Source organism: Tiliqua scincoides, chromosome 4 (genome assembly GCF_035046505.1).
Source record: "Tiliqua scincoides isolate rTilSci1 chromosome 4, rTilSci1.hap2, whole genome shotgun sequence".
Taxonomy (NCBI): domain Eukaryota; kingdom Metazoa; phylum Chordata; class Lepidosauria; order Squamata; family Scincidae; genus Tiliqua; species Tiliqua scincoides.
Genome location: NC_089824.1, coordinates 15,688,570 through 15,709,784, shown reverse-complemented (window position 1 = coordinate 15,709,784; position 21,215 = coordinate 15,688,570). Strand labels below are relative to the sequence as shown.

The 21,215-nt window shown below is 43.5% G+C and overlaps 1 protein-coding gene across 6 annotated transcripts in view; it reads left to right on the top strand.

Annotated features, from left to right (window-relative positions):
* Positions 1-21,215, top strand: part of COL14A1 (collagen type XIV alpha 1 chain) — a 161,205-nt gene that overhangs the window by 98,735 nt on the left and 41,255 nt on the right. For 5 of the 6 annotated variants that reach the window (XM_066623748.1, XM_066623746.1, XM_066623744.1 and 2 more), the window contains exons 29-36: positions 177-341; positions 1,306-1,344; positions 3,217-3,355; positions 10,285-10,427; positions 12,586-12,695; positions 13,860-14,018; positions 19,779-19,856; positions 20,201-20,287. In XM_066623748.1, the coding sequence (XP_066479845.1) occupies positions 177-341; positions 1,306-1,344; positions 3,217-3,355; positions 10,285-10,427; positions 12,586-12,695; positions 13,860-14,018; positions 19,779-19,856; positions 20,201-20,287 (920 nt within the window). Of the gene's footprint in view, positions 1-176; positions 342-1,305; positions 1,345-3,216; positions 3,356-10,284; positions 10,428-12,585; positions 12,696-13,859; positions 14,019-19,778; positions 19,857-20,200; positions 20,288-21,215 lie in introns of those variants that run through there. The other variant, XM_066623749.1, reaches the window with a different exon arrangement.

Here is a 21,215-nt window from a genome sequence, read left to right as displayed (position 1 = left end):
GGGGTGAGAGTTGAATCTGTGATTTCTTCAGCGCACTGCAGCTGAAGCGCACTGCAGCGCACTTTTCCGTTTTAAGTTTAGCCGAAAGATTAAATAGAGTAATTTTATTTGTGCTTTTGCCAATTAACTCATCACAAGAATTTTCTTATTTCCTCCCCCCCACCCCCACACGCTAGGATTCAGTATCTTTGCCATTGGAGTAGCAGATGCTGACTATTCAGAACTGGTTAACATCGGCAGCAAACCTAGTGAAAGACACGTCTTCTTTGTGGATGACTTTGATGCCTTTAAGAAGATTGAAGATGAACTGATCACATTTGTTTGCGAAACGGCATCAGCAAGTTAGTGATTTTTTTACTTTTATTTCCATTGTCCAAATAGGTTAGAAAAATTTTGCATTTTATTTTCACTGTCCAAACAGGCTAAAATAAGATATCATGCTAACTTTATCTGCAGTGCAATAGCCCATTCCAATGCATGTTTACTCCAAAGGAAGTCTCAGTGACTTACTTGCATGTAAGTGTGCACTGAATTGCAACCATAGGATTTTAGTTTTCAATCTAAAGATGAGAATATAAAATAATACCATTTCTTTTGATAATTTAAATTTTGCCTTTCTTGGTGAACAGCTGATGCAATAGGCAACTAACAAAGGAACTGCAAATAAAAAATACAGTAGCAGCTAAAATACAAAGTGGAGGTTCACTAAATAAAAACAGAATTAAAATATCAGAGCCAATTCTTTATGAAGCACTGCTTGAAGTGGGCTGTTTCAGGAAGCAGACTGTAGGCCTGTTCTCTGGGTCAGCATAGCAGCCCAGCATCCTGGCTAACCTGCCAAGGAAGGAACTACAATTCTTGACCTTTTCTAGTAAAAGAGGAAGAAAGGAAGAGAAGCTTGAAAGGACAGAGGTGTGATTTTAATAGGAAAAAAGATAAATTGGAGGGGAAGGGAGGGTGCTTTGGTGCTTTGCTTTAGGAAGCAAATTTCATGGACTAGCACTGAAAGGGTTCTTCAAGCATAGCTTAAAATCAACAAAAAAGGAAGCTTGCCATACTTCCTTGGGGAACCCATCCCACTGGTGAGGTGCCACCACTGAAAAGGATTGTGACTGACCCCGGTACTTGCCAAATGGATTTCAGTTAGAATTGAAGAGTGAGCAGGGCCTCCAAGGTTGATATGGGAAAAGGCAATCTCTGAGATAACCTGTAACTCTTGAAAAGCGAATACTAATATATTAATTGTGAATATTCTTTCTCTCAGATATTAAAGATATCTGATAATTTCTCTTTTTCTCCTCACAGCTTGCCCATTGGTTTATAAAGATGGCAACAGCTTAGCAGGTATAGTCTTCTTGACGGATTCTTTGCCCCATTTTCTGCTATTTCACTGACTGATGCATCTGTTTGTAATATGAAAAGGTTCATTGCCTGGCTGTTAGAAGAGGTGAACCATCTAATAGCAGTACTTCATATCAATTCTATGGTACTTTTAAAAAATGGTTACAGTCTATTCCAGGCTTTCCCTGCTAGCAAATATATTGAGAAAACAACAGCTGTGAAACTGATATGGAGATAGAATGATTGGTTAAGATCACTTAGCAGAGGAAGTGATCTCAAAGTGATTTATCTAGATTGCATGTTTTGTATGCAGTAGGATAGGGAGATGCGGAAGACAAGATTAGAATCTTCTAGAGGTAAATTTTTGGCAATTTGCAGTAGCTGAGCAAGGATTTCTGCCTTCCAGTGATAAAAAGGTTTCCCCTCACGCTTCTAAAATAGGCATTGAACTTTGGGGAAATTCAGAGGTATATTTTGTGTGAAAGGACTGTGAAGCCCAGTTCTTGTACTGGAAACTAGTTCCTTGACTGAAAGTCTTCTCAGTGGTATCCTTTGCCTTAATTCTGAGTATATGCGAGCCACTCTTTTGCACACAATTCAGCTGCTGAACCTGTTGATGGTGTTCTAATAAAAACAATGAAGACCTTGCAAGCCCAATGTCTGTTGACTCCTGAATCGAGTGTGTTCTTTACATGCAGAAGATTCCAGGTTTAAGCTCTGGCATCTTCACTGAAAGGATCTTTGGTTTCAGAGCTGACAAAAACCCCACTTTGGGCCTTAGCAGAAAGCTTCCAGAGAAGAAAACACTGAGGACCCAATCCTATCCAACTTTCCAGCACTGATGCACCTGCAATGCAGCCCTGAAATAAGGGAACAAACATTCTCTTACTTTGAGGAGGCCTCCATGACTGCCCTCCCACTGCAGACACCTATTGGCATGGCTGGGTTCATCTCTGGAAAGTTGGATAGAATTGGGCCCTGAGCTGGATAGACCAATGAGCCTGGCTTAGTAAGAGGTAACTCCATATGCTCAACTCACTTATTGCTCAACTCGCTTTTTACCTCCAGGCGTTTTCCCTGACCTGGCCAATTTCCTTCCTAGTGAAGCAAATGACAGTTGCACAAGGCATGAACATCCTATTCATTTCAGGGCTTTGTGATGTAGAATTCTGAACAGCATGGCTCACAGTGCTCTACTTAGTGGTGATAAAATGAGAACATTTTGAAATGGCCTGTTAGAAATGGCCAGTACCTCTGTATAAGTACCTATTGTATCCTCACCAAGGCCATCTTCCTAGCTTTCTGCTTGCTGCAAAATTTGCCAAGGCATGTTAATGGTGGCAGTCAGGCCTATTCTCGCAGAGTGAATGAATGGGGGATGTATTGGAGGTATTGATCATACATATTGTAAAAGAGGGAGGACAACGATCCATCTTACCATTTGGTTTTTGTTCATTGATGAAACACTAGAAGAAAAGGAAAAGGAAGGAAAATAACCCAGGCAATATTGGTGGATTACCCTTTAATGACACTGATAGTATTTCCTGCTTATGATTTTCTTAATTGCTTCTTTCACGACCAGCTCTTCATGATTGTGGTTAATTTTTTAAAATCTGCTTTGATGTTATATATTTGTTCTTTAACTTTATGCTTTGTACCCTGCCCTAATTCCCTTTTGTCAATAACCCAGCAATCTAGGTGTTAGTTTGGTTATTGGTTTTAATTGTTTTTGTTCTTCTTCTGTTATTTTACTTGTATGGGAAGATACTTGTCTCATTAGAAATAATTTTTAAAAATTAATCTCTTATACTAATTTACTTTTGTACTCTGTCACATTGACAGAAGTGACATGTATTATACTTTTGTGGTTTCCAGGATTTAAAATGATGGAGATGTTTGGTTTGGTTGAAAAAGAATTTGCAACGGTTGAAGGGGTTTCTATGGAGCCTGGGACATTCAATTCCTACTCCTGTTATAGACTGCATAAAGATGCCTTGGTTTCTCAGCCAACCAAGTATGTACTGTCAATATACAATACTTGTATTACATGTATTAAAATAATTATGGCCCATCATGGGAAAAACCACAAATTGAAGCGAAAATAGATCAAGATTTCTATATCTGCATATAGCAATGGGTCTTTAATTACATTAGTCTTGTCTTGATAATAGCACCAGATCTGGCCATACCATTGGTGGAGGAAGATGGCCTACCTCAAGCAACAAGGGGTTGCTGTGTTTACTATTATTTAAGGGCTCAAATGATAAATTACTATACTTCTTTTAACCTTCTTGGGAGAGGGCAGCATTTGGGGTCTTACCACAGGCACAATGCAATGCTTTTTACAGCACAACAAATAAAACAACAAAAAGTAATAAAAGCTGGAAGGTATTTTTGTGCCTGAAGGTGTTTTGGGGGTGTAAAGCAGTCTGACTAAATAAAGCAGTCTCACTAAGCTAATTAGATGGTTGTGGTGTTTTGGGAGGGGTAAAGAAGAAACTCACTTGGCACCTAGAAGTATCCCACGGGGGTGAGTGTCTCTCTTGAGACACCTTGCCAAGGTGTAAGTGGAGAATTCCAAGCAGGTATCTGATGGGTAAGAGGAGATTATTTGTAACAAGGGTTCCTTTATAATGTGAGACTCACCCTGTTTGTTGCATTGATGTTAGTGTGTGCAAAATGTATGTTACCACATAGAACTGTGGAAGTATTTAAGAAAAAAAGACAAGCATTTTGATCCATGAAATATGGAATATGAGTATCAGGAATGGCTTCTGATAAGTTTTAAGTCTTGATTGCAGTGCTAAAGTCTTATGCTGCCAAGATATCAAGGCTAGGCTGGAACCATGGGGAAACATACCCAAATCTAGATCTGAACTTAGTGTGCATTGCCCCCCCCCCAGCATCTGTAGGTTAGTTGGGCAGGTCTGTAGCTTGAGATGGGGTGGGGGGCTTTAGAAATGGAACTGAGATGGCCAGGCAAAAGCAGGAAGCCAGCCTCCTTATTATTTAGAGAACAAATCAACAAATCGGGAAGCATCATACTACCTGCCACATGGAGGGGTCAGTGTTGCCCCCCCCCATTCTCATCTGTGCCTGAAGAGGCCTCTGAAACTGAATACTGATTTAACTTACTTCCCAAGTTGAAATGGTAGGTGAATTCTTCCCTCCCAACCTTTATAGCAAGGATTTCTCCTGCCTAAACTGTCTCTGGAAAGTTGCCAGTATCAATCTTTACCTTGGCAAAACCTATGCTTTAAAAAAAAAAGTCCTTATTCGTTAAAATCCTTCATCATATATCCCACTCTGGCACGAGGGTTGAGTGTCGAAAACACAAGAGAAAAGCAGGTTGAGTTTCAGAGAAAGTGGGTCCAGGAGCAAGATTTTGTCTGGAAAGGGAGCACACTGTTAAACGGGAAAGATAAAGCTAACTCAATGCACATGTGGGTTCTGCAAACTGTAGTGATTAGCAAATGCTGGGATTGAGGGGTGGAGGCTACAGAGAGCGCAGTATGTAACGTGGCACTAGAAGGAGTGAGAGGTTTAAACTTCAGTATGTGTCTGTGCCACGTCGTTTTCCCAACTGAAGCCATGCTTAAGTGTAGCTGGAACCAATCAGGTGATATGATATGTAAGCAATCAACATTTAATATTTTTTTTCAACTCAGTGGAATTTCTTTTGGAGGTGCAAAGGCACCATTCCAGGAAGGGAGTCTTATATACAAATCAGTGACTAAAATTTGTGACTGGGGATCTAATGAACCTAACTGGTTGCTGAGTGTCCACCATGAAGTTACTACAGTCTAAAGCTGTAATATTCCCAGGGTAGTAGCCATTCTTTTTTTCTTTTTTTAAGGAATATGCAGATACCCCCTGCCCTGACAAATGAGGCTAGTCTTAGTGAATGTCTTTTGGCTTCCCTTGAAATTCCTCCAAAGTTTTAGTTGACTGAATGCACTTTTCTGTTTCAAATTTCATTTTAGGTGAAATCTGCTGTCAGCCTGGAAATGCGATGTTTATTATTGTAACGACTTTGTTGTTAGTCGCTTTTAAGTTACTGCCAGCCCAATCCGACCTAACACCTTGTGTGGTGATGCAGTGGTGCCTCTTCTGCTTCCTGCAGGGGGGAATTTTGGCTGCTGGAGGTCTCCTTGGAGTAAGGGGACATTTGTCCCCTTGCCCCAGGGTAAGCTCCAGTGACCATTATGGGTCAACTCCAGAATGTGGCTAGCTTATACCGTCTACCTTCAACGAAAGAATAGAGAGTGAAAGGGAAGCCGAGCATTTGGTATCCAGGAGAAAAAGTAGCAAGAAACATGATTTCTTAGTTTCTTAACGTGCATCTTCCTTGTTGATAATTTTCACCTTCTTTTAATGTTACTCTCCTCCCCTGCCCAGTGGCGGGCCTGGAGGGGGGCTGCAGGTAAGTGCCCCGAGCGCTGCATCCGTGTTGTACTCCAGACCACACAGGAAGCCTTCTGATGCGATCTTAAGCAGTACTTCTGGTTTTCTGGAAGTACTGTTTAAGAACTCGGGGAATCCTCAGAAGGCTTTCCCAGTCATTTCCAGCGTTGTGCGAGGCTCTGTTGCGCTGGTTAAGTATGGGGGGTGGCAGTGGTGGCAGCAGTGGCATTGCACGGGGGTGGCATCGTGGACCTTTGCCCTGGGGTGCAGCAAGGGGCAGGTCCATTACTGTCCCTGCCCCACCCCTGAGTCTTGAGGGAAAAGGCAAGAGGCACAATTTTTCAATTCATGTGTGAACAAACTACCACGGATACTGTATATTCCACGCTTGATTATGCTTAGAGCCTAGTTGCAGAGCAATTTAGATTTCACATTCCAACATTTTTTTAGTTAGTTAACCCATCCAACTTATGCACACCTACCGCAGAAGTAAATCCCATTAGAGTCAATGAGGCTTTCTCCCAGAAAGTGTGGTAGGACTGCAACCTTAAATGAAATAATGGCAAATGCTGCTTAGCTTGCAACATGCCAGAGGTGTAATCTAACACACAATTAAATGAGTTTAAAGACTCAGAGCCCAATCCTGAGGTCCGTGGCATGGCTCCACGCCATGGACCTCAGTCGCAAATGTGCTGTAAGGCATGTTTGCGGGGCTTACTGCCTGGCTCCCGCCGGAGCTAGCCCAGTACCAGCCGGCGCTGGGATAGTGGCTGGCGGTCATCCAGGTTCCACAGTTCTGCGGTCCCCTGAACTGCCGGGCTGCGGAAGGGAGGTGGGGTCGTGGCTGGGGGCATGGGGGAGGCGTTATGGGGAGGGGGGAAGCATGGCCAGGGGTGTGGGGGAGGCATGTCGGGGGGCAGGGGAGAGGCAGATCCACGGAGCTGAGCTCCGCAGGATACTAGGCGCTCGTGCAGGGCTGCTCACCCTGCACAAGCGCCTTTACTTTAGCGGCGACCTTTTGGTCACCGCTGGAGTAGCCCCATTGCGGGGCTGCTTACCTTACTCAGGGGAAGGGGATGAATGTCCCCTTCTCCGAGGAGTGTCCCCCAGTAGCCGCAGGATCTGGTGGCAGCCCTCCGTGGAGCCGCTAGGTCCGGGAGCTCCGGGCAGCTCAGGATTGGGCTGCCCTTCAGTTTATTGGAGCTGAATTCTGGAATGTGCTCCCTAGTTAAAAATGCTTATGATAACTCATTGCTTGGTCTTAGCCAGGTAACTGAAGAAATGAAATTATGCAAAATGCAATTAGCATAGCATAGACTTATCTTTGTCTCTTTTTTGGCTGCCGTCCTCTAACCACTTCCTCTGGAGTAGTTCTGAGCTGATGAGATTGCCTCACAGGAACAATAAAGAACGTAGTGTGCTTAGACTCTTCTGCATACAGGTTTCAGAATGCGTAAATGACATCATATATATAATTATGAAAGCTTATGGAAGCATCTTTCCATTGGCAGTTGGCTGCTCATCTTCCAATAGCTTAAGGGTGGCTTAACTACAAGAGACAAGTCTACCGTAACTAGGCCTATGGGCCATTTCATTAACATTGCAGGAGATACGAGTATATTGAAGTATATCGTATATTGAAGATTGCATCTACAGTGGAGGACTCTATACTCTCTAATTTTAAAACCTCGGAATAATGACAGCACCAGCCTGTAATGGTAGATTCTCTGCTGGCTGAAAAGTCTCCTTATCCATGACTTTCTGAGTTCATCAGCCAGCTCATCATAGAAAGGCCATATAACAGTGCACTCACTAATGGAAACGCTGTCTGTGTATACATTGCATGAGAAAGCAGATGCACCAATGTAGCCGCTAGGGTAAGGATAGACAGAAAGTAGAACAGGAGCTATTGATTATTGGGTTATTTGCAACAAGGATTTTTCTCCCTGTTTTAACCACAAAAAGGCTCATTTCCCCTAAATTAGGCTGCTGGGAGAGCATTATAAGGGCGGGGAGCGGGCAGCAATGGGGGCAGGGGTGGGAATATAGGGTCTCGGGAGGGGGGGTGGATCGACAGTAGGTCCCCAGTCTATTACTTGATTGATGGATTGGAGTTGTGGCACGAAAAAGCTTGAACGCTCAGTGATCCTTGGCTCTAGTGTCTCTTGCTATACTTCCGATACTGCAAAGCCACTCAGATTGTCTATGAGTGGCTTTTATAGCCTCTCTTGGTAACACCATCACCGAGCCATGCATAACTGTGTGTGCGCATGACTGTGTTTGGCAAGATCAAGAATCTGTTCCCGAGTTTGGAGCACTTGTAGACAATTAAGGTGCCGAACTATCAGGAGTTCAAACTCTTGGATGCCAGAATACTGGAGTTTTGCTGTAGATGGATTGTACCATTACATTCTAAGCCAAAGGGACAGGACAGTTCAGAAATGCAAATTAAAAAAAAAAATACATACATGCAACTAGTGCTCATTTGACTTCCCCAGTCCAGATGTCTTGCTGACTTCAGTGCATTCGTCTCCTGCCCAGACAAGACCGTGTAAATAGAAAACTATCCTGACCTGCTATGGTTTTCCCAGTAGTAAATGTATGGCTGTGAGAGCTGGACCCTAAGCAGGGCTGAGCACCAAAGAACAGATGCTTTTGACTTATGGTGTTGGAGAAGACTTTTGAGAGTCCCCTGGACTGCAAGGAGATCAAATCAGTCAATCCTACAGGAAATCAACCCTGACGGCTCATTGGAAGGACAGATGATGAAGCTGAAGCTTAAATACTTTGGTCATCTCATGAGAAGGGAGGACTCTTTAGAAAAGACCCTGATGCTGGGAAAAATTGAAGGCAAAAGGAGAAGGGGACAACAGAGGATGAGATGTTTAGATAGTGTCACGAAGGCAATGATTATGATTTTGGACACACTCTGAAAGATAGTGGTAGACAGGGGGGCCTGGCGTGCTGTGGTCCATGGGGTCACGAAGAGTTGGACACGACTTAATGACTGAACAACAACAACAATCCTGACCTTGTATAAGTTTCTGAGCATGCTAGATTTCTACTTGCTGGGAGAACATAAGAACATAAGAACAGCCCCACTGGATCAGGCCATAGGCCCATCTAGTCCAGCTTCCTGTATCTCACAGCGGCCCACCAAATGCCCCAGGGAGCACACCAGATAACAAGAGACCTTATCCTGGTGCCCTCCCTTGCATCTGGCATTCTGACATAACCCATTTCTAAAATCAGGAGGTTGTGCATACACATCATGGCTTGTACCCCATAATGGATTTTTCCTCCAGAAACTTGTCCAATCCCCTTTTAAAGGCGTCTAGGCTAGACGCCATCACCACATCCTGTGGCAAGGAGTTCCACAGACCGACCACATGCTGAGTAAAGAAATATTTTCTTTTGTCTGTCCTAACCTGCCCAACACTCAATTTTAGTGGATGTCCCCTGGTTCTGGTATTATGTGAGAGTGTAAAGAGCATCTCCCTATCCACTCTGTCCATCCCCTGTATAATTTTGTATGTCTCAATCATGTCCCCCCTCAGGCGTCTCTTTTCTAGGCTGAAGAGGCCCAAACGCCGTAGCCTTTCCTCATAAGGAAGGTGCCCCAGCCCCGTAATCAACTTAGTCGCTCTCTTTTGCACCTTTTCCATTTCCACTATGTCTTTTTTGAGATGCGGCGACCAGAACTGGACACAATACTCCAGGTGTGGCCTTACCATATTGTACAACGGCATTATAATACTAGCCATTTTGTTCTCAATACCCTTCCTAATGATCCCAAGCATAGAATTGGCCTTCTTCACTGCCGCCGCACATTGGGTCGACACTTTCATCGACCTGTCCACCACCACCCAAGATCTCTCTCCTGATCTGTCACAGGAGTTTTACATGAGGAAGCTTTTTAAATATGTGATGCTCAACCTGTAGTTCATCCTCACCACCTCCACCTTCTGCTGCCTCCTTATGTATGGACTGGGACCCTCTCCCTTCTCAGTGGCTGTAGAAGCGGACATAGTGACTCTGCTGTGTGAGGAGGCAGAAGAAAAAAGTGAGGCGCATCCCTGCTCTACTGGCCACTTACAGTTGCCGTTTTTGTATTGTGATATTTCTGAGTATTTTAATATATTTTTTATCAGTGTAATTCTCTGTTTTAGTGGATATGATGCTAAAAAGCAGATAAAAATCTCCAAAACAAAACGATAAATTCTGTCAGCTCATTCCCATTTCATTCTGATGCGTGTGCATTGTAGGACTAGCACATAATGTTCAGTGTGCTTTTAAGAATGGGTTCTTCTGTCCCTGACAGAAAAGAAGGTTCATTTCTTTTGTGCAGTGGTTTTATCCTACTACTGATGATTCTTTGATTCTTTATTTAGAGGTTTGTTAAAATATAGATCTGTAATTGAGTTCAGAAGTGCTGACTCGAGAGCGCAGTTGCGTTTGAGAGGTGGGGGGTGTTGCCCTCAGAGTCTTCTTCATCACCACCACCAGTTTTTGGAATGTTCTTTTTTTTTTTTTTTACAGATATTTACACCCAGAGGGGCTTCCTTCAGACTACACTATCACCTTTCTCTTCCGTATACTCCCTGAAACACCCCAGGAACCATTTGCTCTCTGGGAGATTTTAAATGAAGAATATGAGCCACTGGTTGGAGTTATTTTAGACAGTATGTATTTTGATTTACTGTTTGGTTTTATTTATAGTCCACCTTTTCATTTCAATGTTCAAGGGGGTTAAAAAGCTAACGGCACCATCCTTTGTGCCTGCTGCGCTGCCAGAACTCACTTACTGGTGGCACAGTGTACCACAGTGGTGGAATGATGACACACCATTCTGTACAGCCAGGACACTGCTGGAAATGGAGAGCAGCTGTGGTCATGTGCCAGCTGCCTCCAAAGATGCCCTAGCGCTAGTGTGTCAGTGTGGGTGGTGGGCAGAATGGGGTGGGGAGGGGAGAAATGAGGTGGAGACCAGAGTGGGAGGGGTTTGTGTTGAGGCCAGGAAGGGGGTGGTATCAGTGTCAGCAGCACCACTGATATCCTACTCTCCCCCCCCCCATTCCTGGTCTTCTTTTCAGGTCCACTCAACTAGCACCAGAAAAATTGCTGGCGCAGGTCTGAGTAGACCCAGCAGGGAAGTGAAGGCTTATGCCTGGGAAACAGAACAAATATTCCGTTACTTCCTCCAGGGCTGTGCTTCTTCCCCTCTCCCCCCACAGGATGTTATGTATACTTTGGTGGGCTATAAAGGAGATATTATTCAGTGATACAACATACTTTTTTATGCAGATAGTTCTAGGTTCAGTCTTTGGCATCTTGAGATAGGGCAGAGAAAAATTCCCGACTGAAACCCTATAGAGCTACTGTCTGTATCTATACAGGCTGTTACTTTACTGGTAGAGCCTATTTATCTGTGTTAGTTCCGTTCCGTGACTCGGCACGATCAATAAAAAACGTGTTGTGCTGAGTCCATAGAGTTACACAAATACACTGCAGCTTGACACTTCCAGATGGATGGAAACTAAGGCAGCTGTTCTCATTTCCCTCTCCTCCGCTCTGTACTCAGCCCTCCTGTTGCCAGGTGTCCTGGGTCTTTCACAGTTGGAATGGTGAGCTTGCTTGGGAAGCCTCTGTGTCCCAGCGCTGCAGGTTCTTCTCCTCCTCCTCTTTGCTGCTGCCGCTCCTGCAACCCTCCCAACCACCATCATGGAAACTCCTCTGTCCCAGTGTATTCTGGGACTTGTAGTCCGTCTCTCTGCTCACCTGTCTCTCCAAGGCTTCCCAAGAGCCTGCATCATCTGGGGGGGGGGGAAATTTGGCAAACACTCCCTGGGTTTTTTAAAGCAATCCCCTCTTCTCCCCCTCCTGCCTCCCCCTCCTGAGCCCTCCCCATTGCCAGCTGCCCAGCTTCTTTCACAGGTGGGATGCTGATCTTTTAAGAGTCCAGCCCTATGTGTTTCTACTCAGAAGTAAGCCCCATTCCAGTCAATGGGGCTTACTCCCAGCAAAGTGTGGAGAGGATTGGGCTGTAAATAGCAATGCTTTGCTTGGTGGCAAGGCTTTGTGATAGCCTGCACCATCTGGGGGGGGGGATTTGGCAAACACTCCCTGGGTTCTTTAAAGCAATCCCCTCTTTTAAAGCAGTCCCCTCTGTTGCTACGCACCTGCCCGTGTGTGTGTGTGTGTGTGTGTGTGTGTGTGTGTGTGTGAGTGTGAGAGAGAGAGAGAGTGTGTGAGTGTGAGTGTGAGTGTGAGTGAAACTTCCACCTCCACCTTGCTGCACGTGTTCTGGCTACAGAGGTTCTTGCCCCCCCCCTTCCCCTCTTCAGACTCAGCTGGCTCAGGGACTCCAGGTATGTTACTGTTCCTTTGCAAGGGGAACCTCTTCCAGGGCTCCAGGGCTATTCCCTGCCTGGGCAAGGTGGAGCCTTTTTGCAGTGTTTTGGGCTGCCTGGAAATGGAGCGAGACAGCACAGGGCAAAGGAGAAAAGCTGTGTGAGACTTTTGGTTCCCCCACCACATTCTTGAGACATTACATTACTTGAGACAAATCTGCAGATAAAAAAACTGCAGATAAATAGGCTGCACCTGTAATAGGGCTGAGCTAGATGAACTAATGATCTGTCTAAGGCAGGTTTCTGTGCAATTGATGCAATTTTTTCCCCTAATAATCTTTTTGTCCTGCTTGTTACACTTTCTTATTGGCTTATGCTTTTAAATAAAGTTTATTAAATTTATAACTTGTACTCTCTATTCAAAAGAGGTCATGAACAACCTTTCAGTAGGCATCTCTCTGAAATGCGTTTTTCTCTCACACTTGTACAGATGGCGGAAAAACCTTGACTTTCTTTAATTATGACTACAAAGGGGAATTCCAGACTGTTACTTTTGAAGGACCTGATATAAGGAAAATATTCTATGGAAGTTTCCATAAGGTGAGATGTGCTGAAATATTGAGAAAAAGGAATGTGATGGAGATGGTGTAAAGGGGGAAGAACATTTTTTGTTGACTTTACTTGGTTATTGTGGAAATAAGTAATTCTCACAATGCAGATGAAGTTAATTTTCACCCTTTATGAAGTGAATAATTTCACAGTGCATCTGGATTGAATGTAGATAAATTTCCTAAGCCGGAATCTCATGTATACACGAATGAATGGGTATTGTCATGTGCATATATTCTTCTCCATTCATTTCAATGTATTGTGGAACTTCACTGTGAGTGAGTGGAGCTATCCTCCTCCTCCATTAAAGTGAATGGAGAAGTGCCTCCAGTTGAGAGAGCATCACCTGTTACTCACAAGAGATTACTTGGTTCATACATGTTGGCAACCTTCAGTCTTGAAAGACTATGGTATCGCGCTCTGAAAGGTGGTTCTGGAATAGCATCTAGTGTGGCTGAAAAGGCCAATTCGGGAGTGACAATCCCTTCCACACTGGGAGCAAGTGCAGTCTGTCCCTGGTCTGTCTCCCTGGGTATGGGCCTTCCTTCTTTGCCTCTTAGCCTCAGACTGTTGGCCAAGTGTCTCTTCAAACTGGGAAAGGCCATGCTGCACAGCCTGCCTCCAAGCGGGCCGCTCAGAGGCCAGGGTTTCCCACTTGTTGAGGTCCACTCCTAAGGCCTTCAGATCCCTCTTGCAGATGTCCTTGTATCACAGCTGTGGTCTACCTCACAACAGGAGAGGAAACTGAGTTGGTTCATACGCAGTCACTAAATAATGCCACAACTTAATTTTGATCAGATTCTTACAGTTATCTGATGGAAAATAAATATTTAAGAAAACTTGCATGCATAAATTATTTCCACCTACTTTTGTTTGAAATTTAAGGTATAAATATTTCAAATTAAAGACATAACCCATTAGCACCAAAATCGGAACGGAATGGTGCGCAAACCTTGATCTCCGTTCCTTCTTAGCTGTTAGTTGCATTTTGATCTACACCTTGAAATGCTGGCCTTTCATTCTCCCTGTACAGTCTTTTTGAATATAGAAAGTTTGAAAAGTATTAGAAATGCTGTCATTGATAAACAATTATGCTTCTAGCTCCTGTGCACCATGCCTTCTTGTTATCTTTTTTGTGTATTCGTTCTCTGCTAGCTACATGTCATTATCAGCAAAACAACTGCTAAAGTGGTGATTGACTGCAAACAAGTGGGTGAGAAAGCCATCAGTGCAGCAGGCAATATTACTTCTGATGGGATAGAAGTTCTGGGGAGAATGGTTCGATCAAGAGGACCCAGGGACAACTCTGCACCAGTAAGTGAACAGCTTGGAATTTGGAGCAAAAGGAAAGAGGTTCAGCAGCTCTTTTGTCCTTGGAATGGCCTCTGTTGAGAAGGGGAGGTTGCTATGGGTTTCTAGGATGTATAAAGTTGTGGAATAGCCTGCCAAGTTCCATCCAATGGTGAGAGCACATGGTGGTGGGAGTGGGGATTTTCCCCTGTCCCAAGGATTCTGGCTGGAGATGTTGAAAGTCAGCTTGAACTTGGGCATCATTTTTTGTTGACTTCTGGTTTGAAATAGTTGAGAGTTTCTTGTGATCTCTTCAAATGGCATGTGATTTCCCTATGGGTTTTCCCCCATCTTTTTTTTCTGGGGGGGGGGGGAGGTGTTTGTTTGCTTAAAATCAGTATATGTCTGTATAGGGTGAGGGTTCCAGAGAGGGAGATGGGTGCTTGAATACATATAGTAATGGGAAGAGGGAGGTATGGCATCAATGGTTGGATAAGCTGTTCCAGGAAAAGAAGTGTCGGTAGAAAGACTAACCATTTAGGACTAATGTCCACACTGAGGTGCTTGTGGGAAGTACAGCTCAGAATTTCAGGGCTGCCATGGCAACCACAGGCCTATCCCAGTTAATAACAGGTCCCACACAATCCACACATTGTGAATCTGGTATCTGCCTCTAGACAACTTGATGATGATTTGGTGGTGGGTACGTCTTTATCTCAGAAACATCACTACCTGGTTAGGTTTACACCTGTCAGACCTCTGCAGGTGTGGGGTACCTTTTAAAAAGCCTGATGGATTTCTGGTGGTTCTGGGGGAGTTTCCTATCACTGTGGTAGTCCCTTCTGTCAAGGTGTTGGTCAGCCTCTGGAATGGGGAGACAACCTGAACTCTTGACTCACACGTTCCTGAGCATACTCTCTCCTTTTGCAGAGCTAAGTCGGCTCTGTGGCTTTTCTGGGGAACTGCTGACAGTGAAGCAGTTGGAGCACTGACTTGAGTGATAATGGACAAAGAGTCATGATGTGTCCATCCAAACAAAGGGTAGGGCACATTTGAGAGACTGCTCTGTGGTGGTGATGGCAGTGAAGAAGGTTTATGTTCCTGCCACCATCTTGTCTGCAGAGAGTCATGCAGCAAAACTTTTTCTGGATGGTATGTGGTCTGTTACATCTGATTTTATTGAAGTAGAAGAAGAAACCTCAGTGGCCCTCTGTGACTTGTTTATTCAGCATTTTGACAATAAAATCATTCACCTCTATCTCATCTTGGATTCCCCTTTAACAGTTCTTAGAGACAGTTCTTAGAGACAATCCCTTGCACTGATTTGTCCAGATATTTTCGATTCCTTTCAGCCTGTGCAATCTGAGGATATGGATAGGATTCTTGTTAGTGTAAGGTCATCCATATGCATGACCCCTGCCTGCCCTGACTTATTTAGACTTTCAGAGGGGGCTGGGTCCAGTAGGTAAGAAGGGTACTTGGTGCTTTGTCAGAGAACAAAGTTGTTCTGTTGTGCTTCAAGATGGCACTAATTCTGCCTCTGTTAAACCAGCAAGTATGCAGCTTGGCAGTTCTCCTGGATTTGATGTTGCCCAGGGAATCTGCTGTCCTGCAGCTCTTGGTTTGCTCCGTGGAGTACCAGAGCACAGATCTGAAGGTTCTAGTCCCAGCAACTATGCGGAGACAAAAAATGGAGCTCTGTATCTATGCAAGTGTTTATATTTTGGAAAGTGAGATTCCAAGGAGAACCTTGCTCCAAGGTTGATGATCCCTCCAAACCATTTTCCCAGTTGCTCCCATCATTTGACATTGTCATGAAAAGCACTCCTCCTTATATTGAGTTAGTTTTGGAAAGATGAAAATGTATCTTCAGGAGCTGTGCCATTGCAGTCTGTGGAGAACTGATGGGGGGGGGGGAGAGAGAGAGAGAGCTTTCAGAATGTATTGATTTCAAAACTGGATAATCTACCTTGCTTTCTGAACTCCCTTGACCCAGATTTCTCTTGACCTTAAGCCTCAGTTTGACTACGGCTAACTAAAGCATGCAGCTTTCAGCTATATTATTGAAATGTTGGCCTGTCCAAAACTTTTACCCAAATTATCTTTCTTTGGACCAAAAAATAAATTTAAAAAATGCTGTCAGGCCTCAAGCTTAAACATGGGCAATAAATTCATCAAACCTTAGAAAACAATTGAACAGAGCAACCTTTTGTGACTACATTCCAAGAGCTGGAAGACACAGATGAACTTATAAAAGGTTACAGTTAAAGGGTGCTTTGTAAGAAGAAAAGGAAAGAAACGATGGCTTTTGTTGGGAAAGTCAAAACCGTATGAATTGTAAGTGGTTTAGTAAACTGCACACCCACAGAAACATTTCAGTTGCCTTCAAGTGAACTGGCTGGTGGTTATGTAAGACGGCAAGTATGCATTTCAAGAGATAGCTACATTTTGCAGTAAAGCACTTTCAGTAAAAGAAAAAAGTGACAGTTCATCACTAACTATAATGAAGCATGTGCTCTTATTTAGCTGTTTGGTATTTTTCAGGATGAATCCTAGGTTTGGCTGCTACACTATCATCCAGGCAGTTAAGTAACTAGGTGCATTTATGACCTCCCTGAAAACAATGGAGTTGTATTTCAGCCAAGCAGATAGTCAGTGCCTTTTTCGCTGAGGTTATCCAGGGTTATGCTTGTAACTTGAAGTCCTGGGAAAAAAGCATCCATTCTCAACTATGCTTGGCACCCTGATAATAAATTTGAAAGTGCTTTTTGTATGGAAAAGCACAATAGAAATACTGTAATTGTTAATAATAAAGAATTTGTTCATCAGCGCATGCTTTCGACATTGCTATAGTCCTGTGTAATGCCATTATAGTATGATATTTTATCACAATGGCTAGGCAATGTGGTGAATGTGTTCCATTTCACACAGCCAAACTATTACTTTCATTTAAATGTTTCAGCTATATTTTGGAGATACAGATTGCTGTGGCTGAAGAGCATCACCTGAATCTACCAAACCTTCATATGTGCAAACAGTGGTGTCACAACAGGGGTGTGGCCAATGTGGGCTGCATTGGATGACACTCTCAGAAGGGAACGACACTACACCACCCAAGCCTCTGTTTGGTGATCCTCAGCCTTCTCCGGATGCAAATGTCTCACGCTCTTGCCTCTGATGATGTTTTCACCATTCACTGGTGAGACACAAAACAATTGGGCCTGGAGCAGGTGGAAGATTGCCAAATGAGGCAGTCTAGTTATCACATTTAAAGCAATGCAATAGCCTGGAAAGTTGTTGGAGACTAGATGATGTCACACCTGAACTTCTCGGATGCCAAACTGCTAAAAGTAAGCGTAGTACCAGGTGAAACCCACCAGATCACCTCTGTATGTAGGAACTATTTACACAAGCCTCCCCTTGTAAGTAATCTTCCTTACTGATATCTGTGGAGAACATATTTCAGCATGCCCAGACAGAAATGCATACATGACTGCACAGAATTGTCACCATTCCCCATGTGTGCAAATGATAGCAGACATAGGGCTCTAGCCTAGGGTAATATATTTTGGGCACTTTGGTTTCTTCATTCTTTACAGATATTTATATCTATCCATTCCATTTTGTATGAAAAAGCTCAAGGCAGCAAATATAAAATAAAACACTTTAGAAACCAACGCATTATAAAATACAACTCAAAATAAAGACCATAAAACAGCAAATAAAATCCCCTTGCAGCAAAATGAAACAGCAGATGAAAACACTAATATCAGGGTGGGGAAAGAAAGGTAATCACACAGCAGAGATATTAGAACCCTGTCTAAACAGGAAGATCTCTTGTTGTCTTGTGTGCTCCCTGGGGCATTTAGTGGACCACTGTGAGATACAGGAAGCTGGACTAGATGGGCCTATGGCCTGATCCAGCAGGGCTGTTCTTATGTTCTTATAACCTGAAGGCAAAATGCCACCAAAGACACCCCAGAGAAACTGTTTGCTTATTCTTTCAAAAATTTTGTAAGTTAATTTTACTGCGGTTCTCTCCAGCCGTTCACAGATGTGTGTGGATTCATCTTGGCTTCATGAAGCAAAAATGTAGTGAATGTAAATTCCGCGGAGAAAATGTCTTGCAGCAAGGAAAAAAACAAACCCTTGTTTAGTAACTCAACTGGAATCAGAAGAAGCAACCTACGTCATATTTTTAAAAACAGAAGAATGGCTGATTCAGCCAATTTTAACATAAACGTGCAGTAATTCATTTTGAACAACTGTTGCTAAGTAATTGTTGCTTTCCACCTGCTGCTGCCTCTTAAAAAAAATTAAGAAGATGGGAAAATGGCTCCGATTTTGCCCTTCCCCCACACCAACTGCCATGTAAGGAGGAGAAGGACAAAAGGGAGAGAAAAGTTTACAGTTTTGTGTTTTCTGCCATTTTGTTCTGCATTTTAATTGTTGTGAACCTTTTAGGCTCCTTGGAGACTGAAACATGGAATTAAGTACTGCTAGAGCCCAATCCTATGCATGTCTACTCAGAAGTAAGTCCCATTATAGTCAATGGGGCTTACTCCCAGGAAAGTGTGGATAGGATTGCAGCCTGAAATAAATAAAATAAGTGTACAGAAAACTATAACATCTTGCTGGATCTTTCGATTGGATCCTTGGATTTAGGCTAATCTTGATTTATGAGATATTAGAAAGTGACGTTAGTGAACTGCATACTGATGAATGGAGGTAGAAAGGGGCATGTATGCAGAACATATGTATGTCCAACGTTTTTTCACTGAATGGCTAATCCGCACGCAATATCACAATACCTCTGTGAACTCCAATCAGTTTCCAAATGAATTTTGCTTTGTAATTAGTGCATGGAAGGATGTTGTTTATGAGATGGGAGTGGGAACATAGTGTCCTGCTCATGGAATTATTTCCATTAGTTTTTTGGATCCCCATACCTGAGAGCCAAACTTGACATGATCGGGACTTATATTTACATTGAAATGAACACTTGGGTGAATGATACAGAAACTCTCTTTCCTGTGTCTCTGTTCTGAGCTCTTTCCAGTCTCCAACAGAGAAGGGACAAAAGTGACTGAAGGGATGAGGAGATGAGGCACAGTAGGGAGATGGTTTAGTGCTCCTCTCCTGGACACTTCCTTTACTGTGAAAGAAAGACATTCCCCCTTTCCCTGCTGTTTTATATGTGAATAGAGTGAACGTGTGCTTGGTAGTATTAAAATACTGTTAATAATAATAGTAAACATCTGGTGTGACCCACAGTTCCAGCCATATGGAAAAATCTATATAAATAACTGAGGGCACAAGCCTATACATGTCTACTCAGAAGTAAGTCCCATTGTTCAATGGGATTTACTCCCAGGTAAGTGTTCATAGAATTGCAATGACTGCAATTCTCATAGAATTGCAAGGACAGCTAGTGGAGTTGGAATGGGGCAGGGAGACTGTGGGAGGGGGTGTATCCGGAGAGGATGGCGTGTGCCTGGTCTGGCTGCAGCCTCCCCACTCCCTTTCTCTCCTTAAACTTGTGCCAGTGAAATCTACAGAGATGCACTGCAGAGCGGAAGGCTTACATAAGTGTCGTTGGATTTAAATGCCTTTCCCATCCAAATCTGTCTGCTCCCTCACCCCCAACTGGATACAGCATGCGCCTTTTCGGCACAGCTGCGCCAGTGGTGAGGGGGAGGATAGGATTGGGCTGTGTGTCTTTTCCTTTGAGTTGACTTCATTGATTTTCTGAACACCAGCTTTATTTTTCTGTTTGTAAACCAGTTCCAGTTGCAGATGTTTGATATTGTTTGTACCACTTCGTGGGCCAATAGAGACAAATGCTGTGAACTTCCAGCTTTGGTAAGATTTTCCTTTAAACTTCTAACTGATGCCATATAACCACTGGTAAATATATTTGGAATCGTCATCAAAAGGTGACTATATATTAGGCATATTTTATGAAGAATAATGCCACTTGTGCACACACTCATGCACACTCCTTTATGTGTGAAATGGCATTACTTTGCACATTAAAAAAACAAACAAACAAAACAGGAACTCTCCATGAATCAGTTTGATTTTCAGCTCTTGAATGTGATTTGGTGCCATGTACCATGACCAGAGTGTCTTGCCTTAAACATATGCAAGTTTATTGTGTGAATCTGGAATGCACCAGGCGTAACATGGACTTCCTTTCTCACTAGAGAGATGAAGAAAGCTGCCCCTCCCTTCCTCATGCTTGCTCTTGTTCTGAAGTCAGCAAGGGACCTCATGGTCCACCTGGGCCACCGGTAAGGTTTCATTTATGGATAGTGTTGGTGTAACACTACAGGTCATAATGTTACACTAGTTCAGATAAGTTTTGAACTTCAAAAGAAAATGAGTTTTAAAAAATGGGGGAGGGGCAGGAGGATGGGTAGGAGAAGGCAGATGAAAAATGCCTAAATTCACTGATGAAAAGCACAGTGAGCAATGGATATAACCAGTAATGCCCAGCAGATGGAGCTGGGATGCTACTCAAGGGCATAGCCCAGGGGTGTCCAAAGTTTTTGGCAGGAGGGCCACATCAGCTCTCTGACACTATGTCGGGGGCGGGGGATAAAAAGAATTAATTTACATTTAAAATTTGAATAAATTTGAATAAATTTACATAAGTGAATATATTAAAGATGAACTTATCTGAATGAAGGAAGGTCTTGCAATACAAGGCCTTGCACAAAGCAAGACTGGCCTTTCTTTGCTGCTGCTACTGCATCACAGACATGAAAAAGCAAGCAGTGGAGGAAGCCCTCATCCCACAGCTCACGCGAGAGGTCAAACAGTCATCCTCATGCTGAGAGCAGTTGCGTTGGGCCAGTGCGGGCTCCAACAAATCTCCAGAGAGCCAAAGGCATAGCCCTGGCATAGCCCAAGATCCACCACCCCCCAGTTGTTAACTAGTAAAGTTTGCAAGCTGGTGTGGAGTGAAAAAAAGCAAACCAATGAAAAGAAAATTAATCCCCTGTTTTCCTCTGCTTACAAATGCAGACTTATTCTAGCTCTTACATCTGTCCAAGGAATCCTCAGTCCCTGCACTTACTGGACAGCACACTGAGATTCCTTTGTGCTTGGGCTTAGATAACTAATGTTTGACAGTGTCACCAAGTTATCTGATTGGATGAGTGGTGTTCACCTGGCTCCTTGATCCCAATCCTTTTATTTAGACCCAGGGGTGGCCAA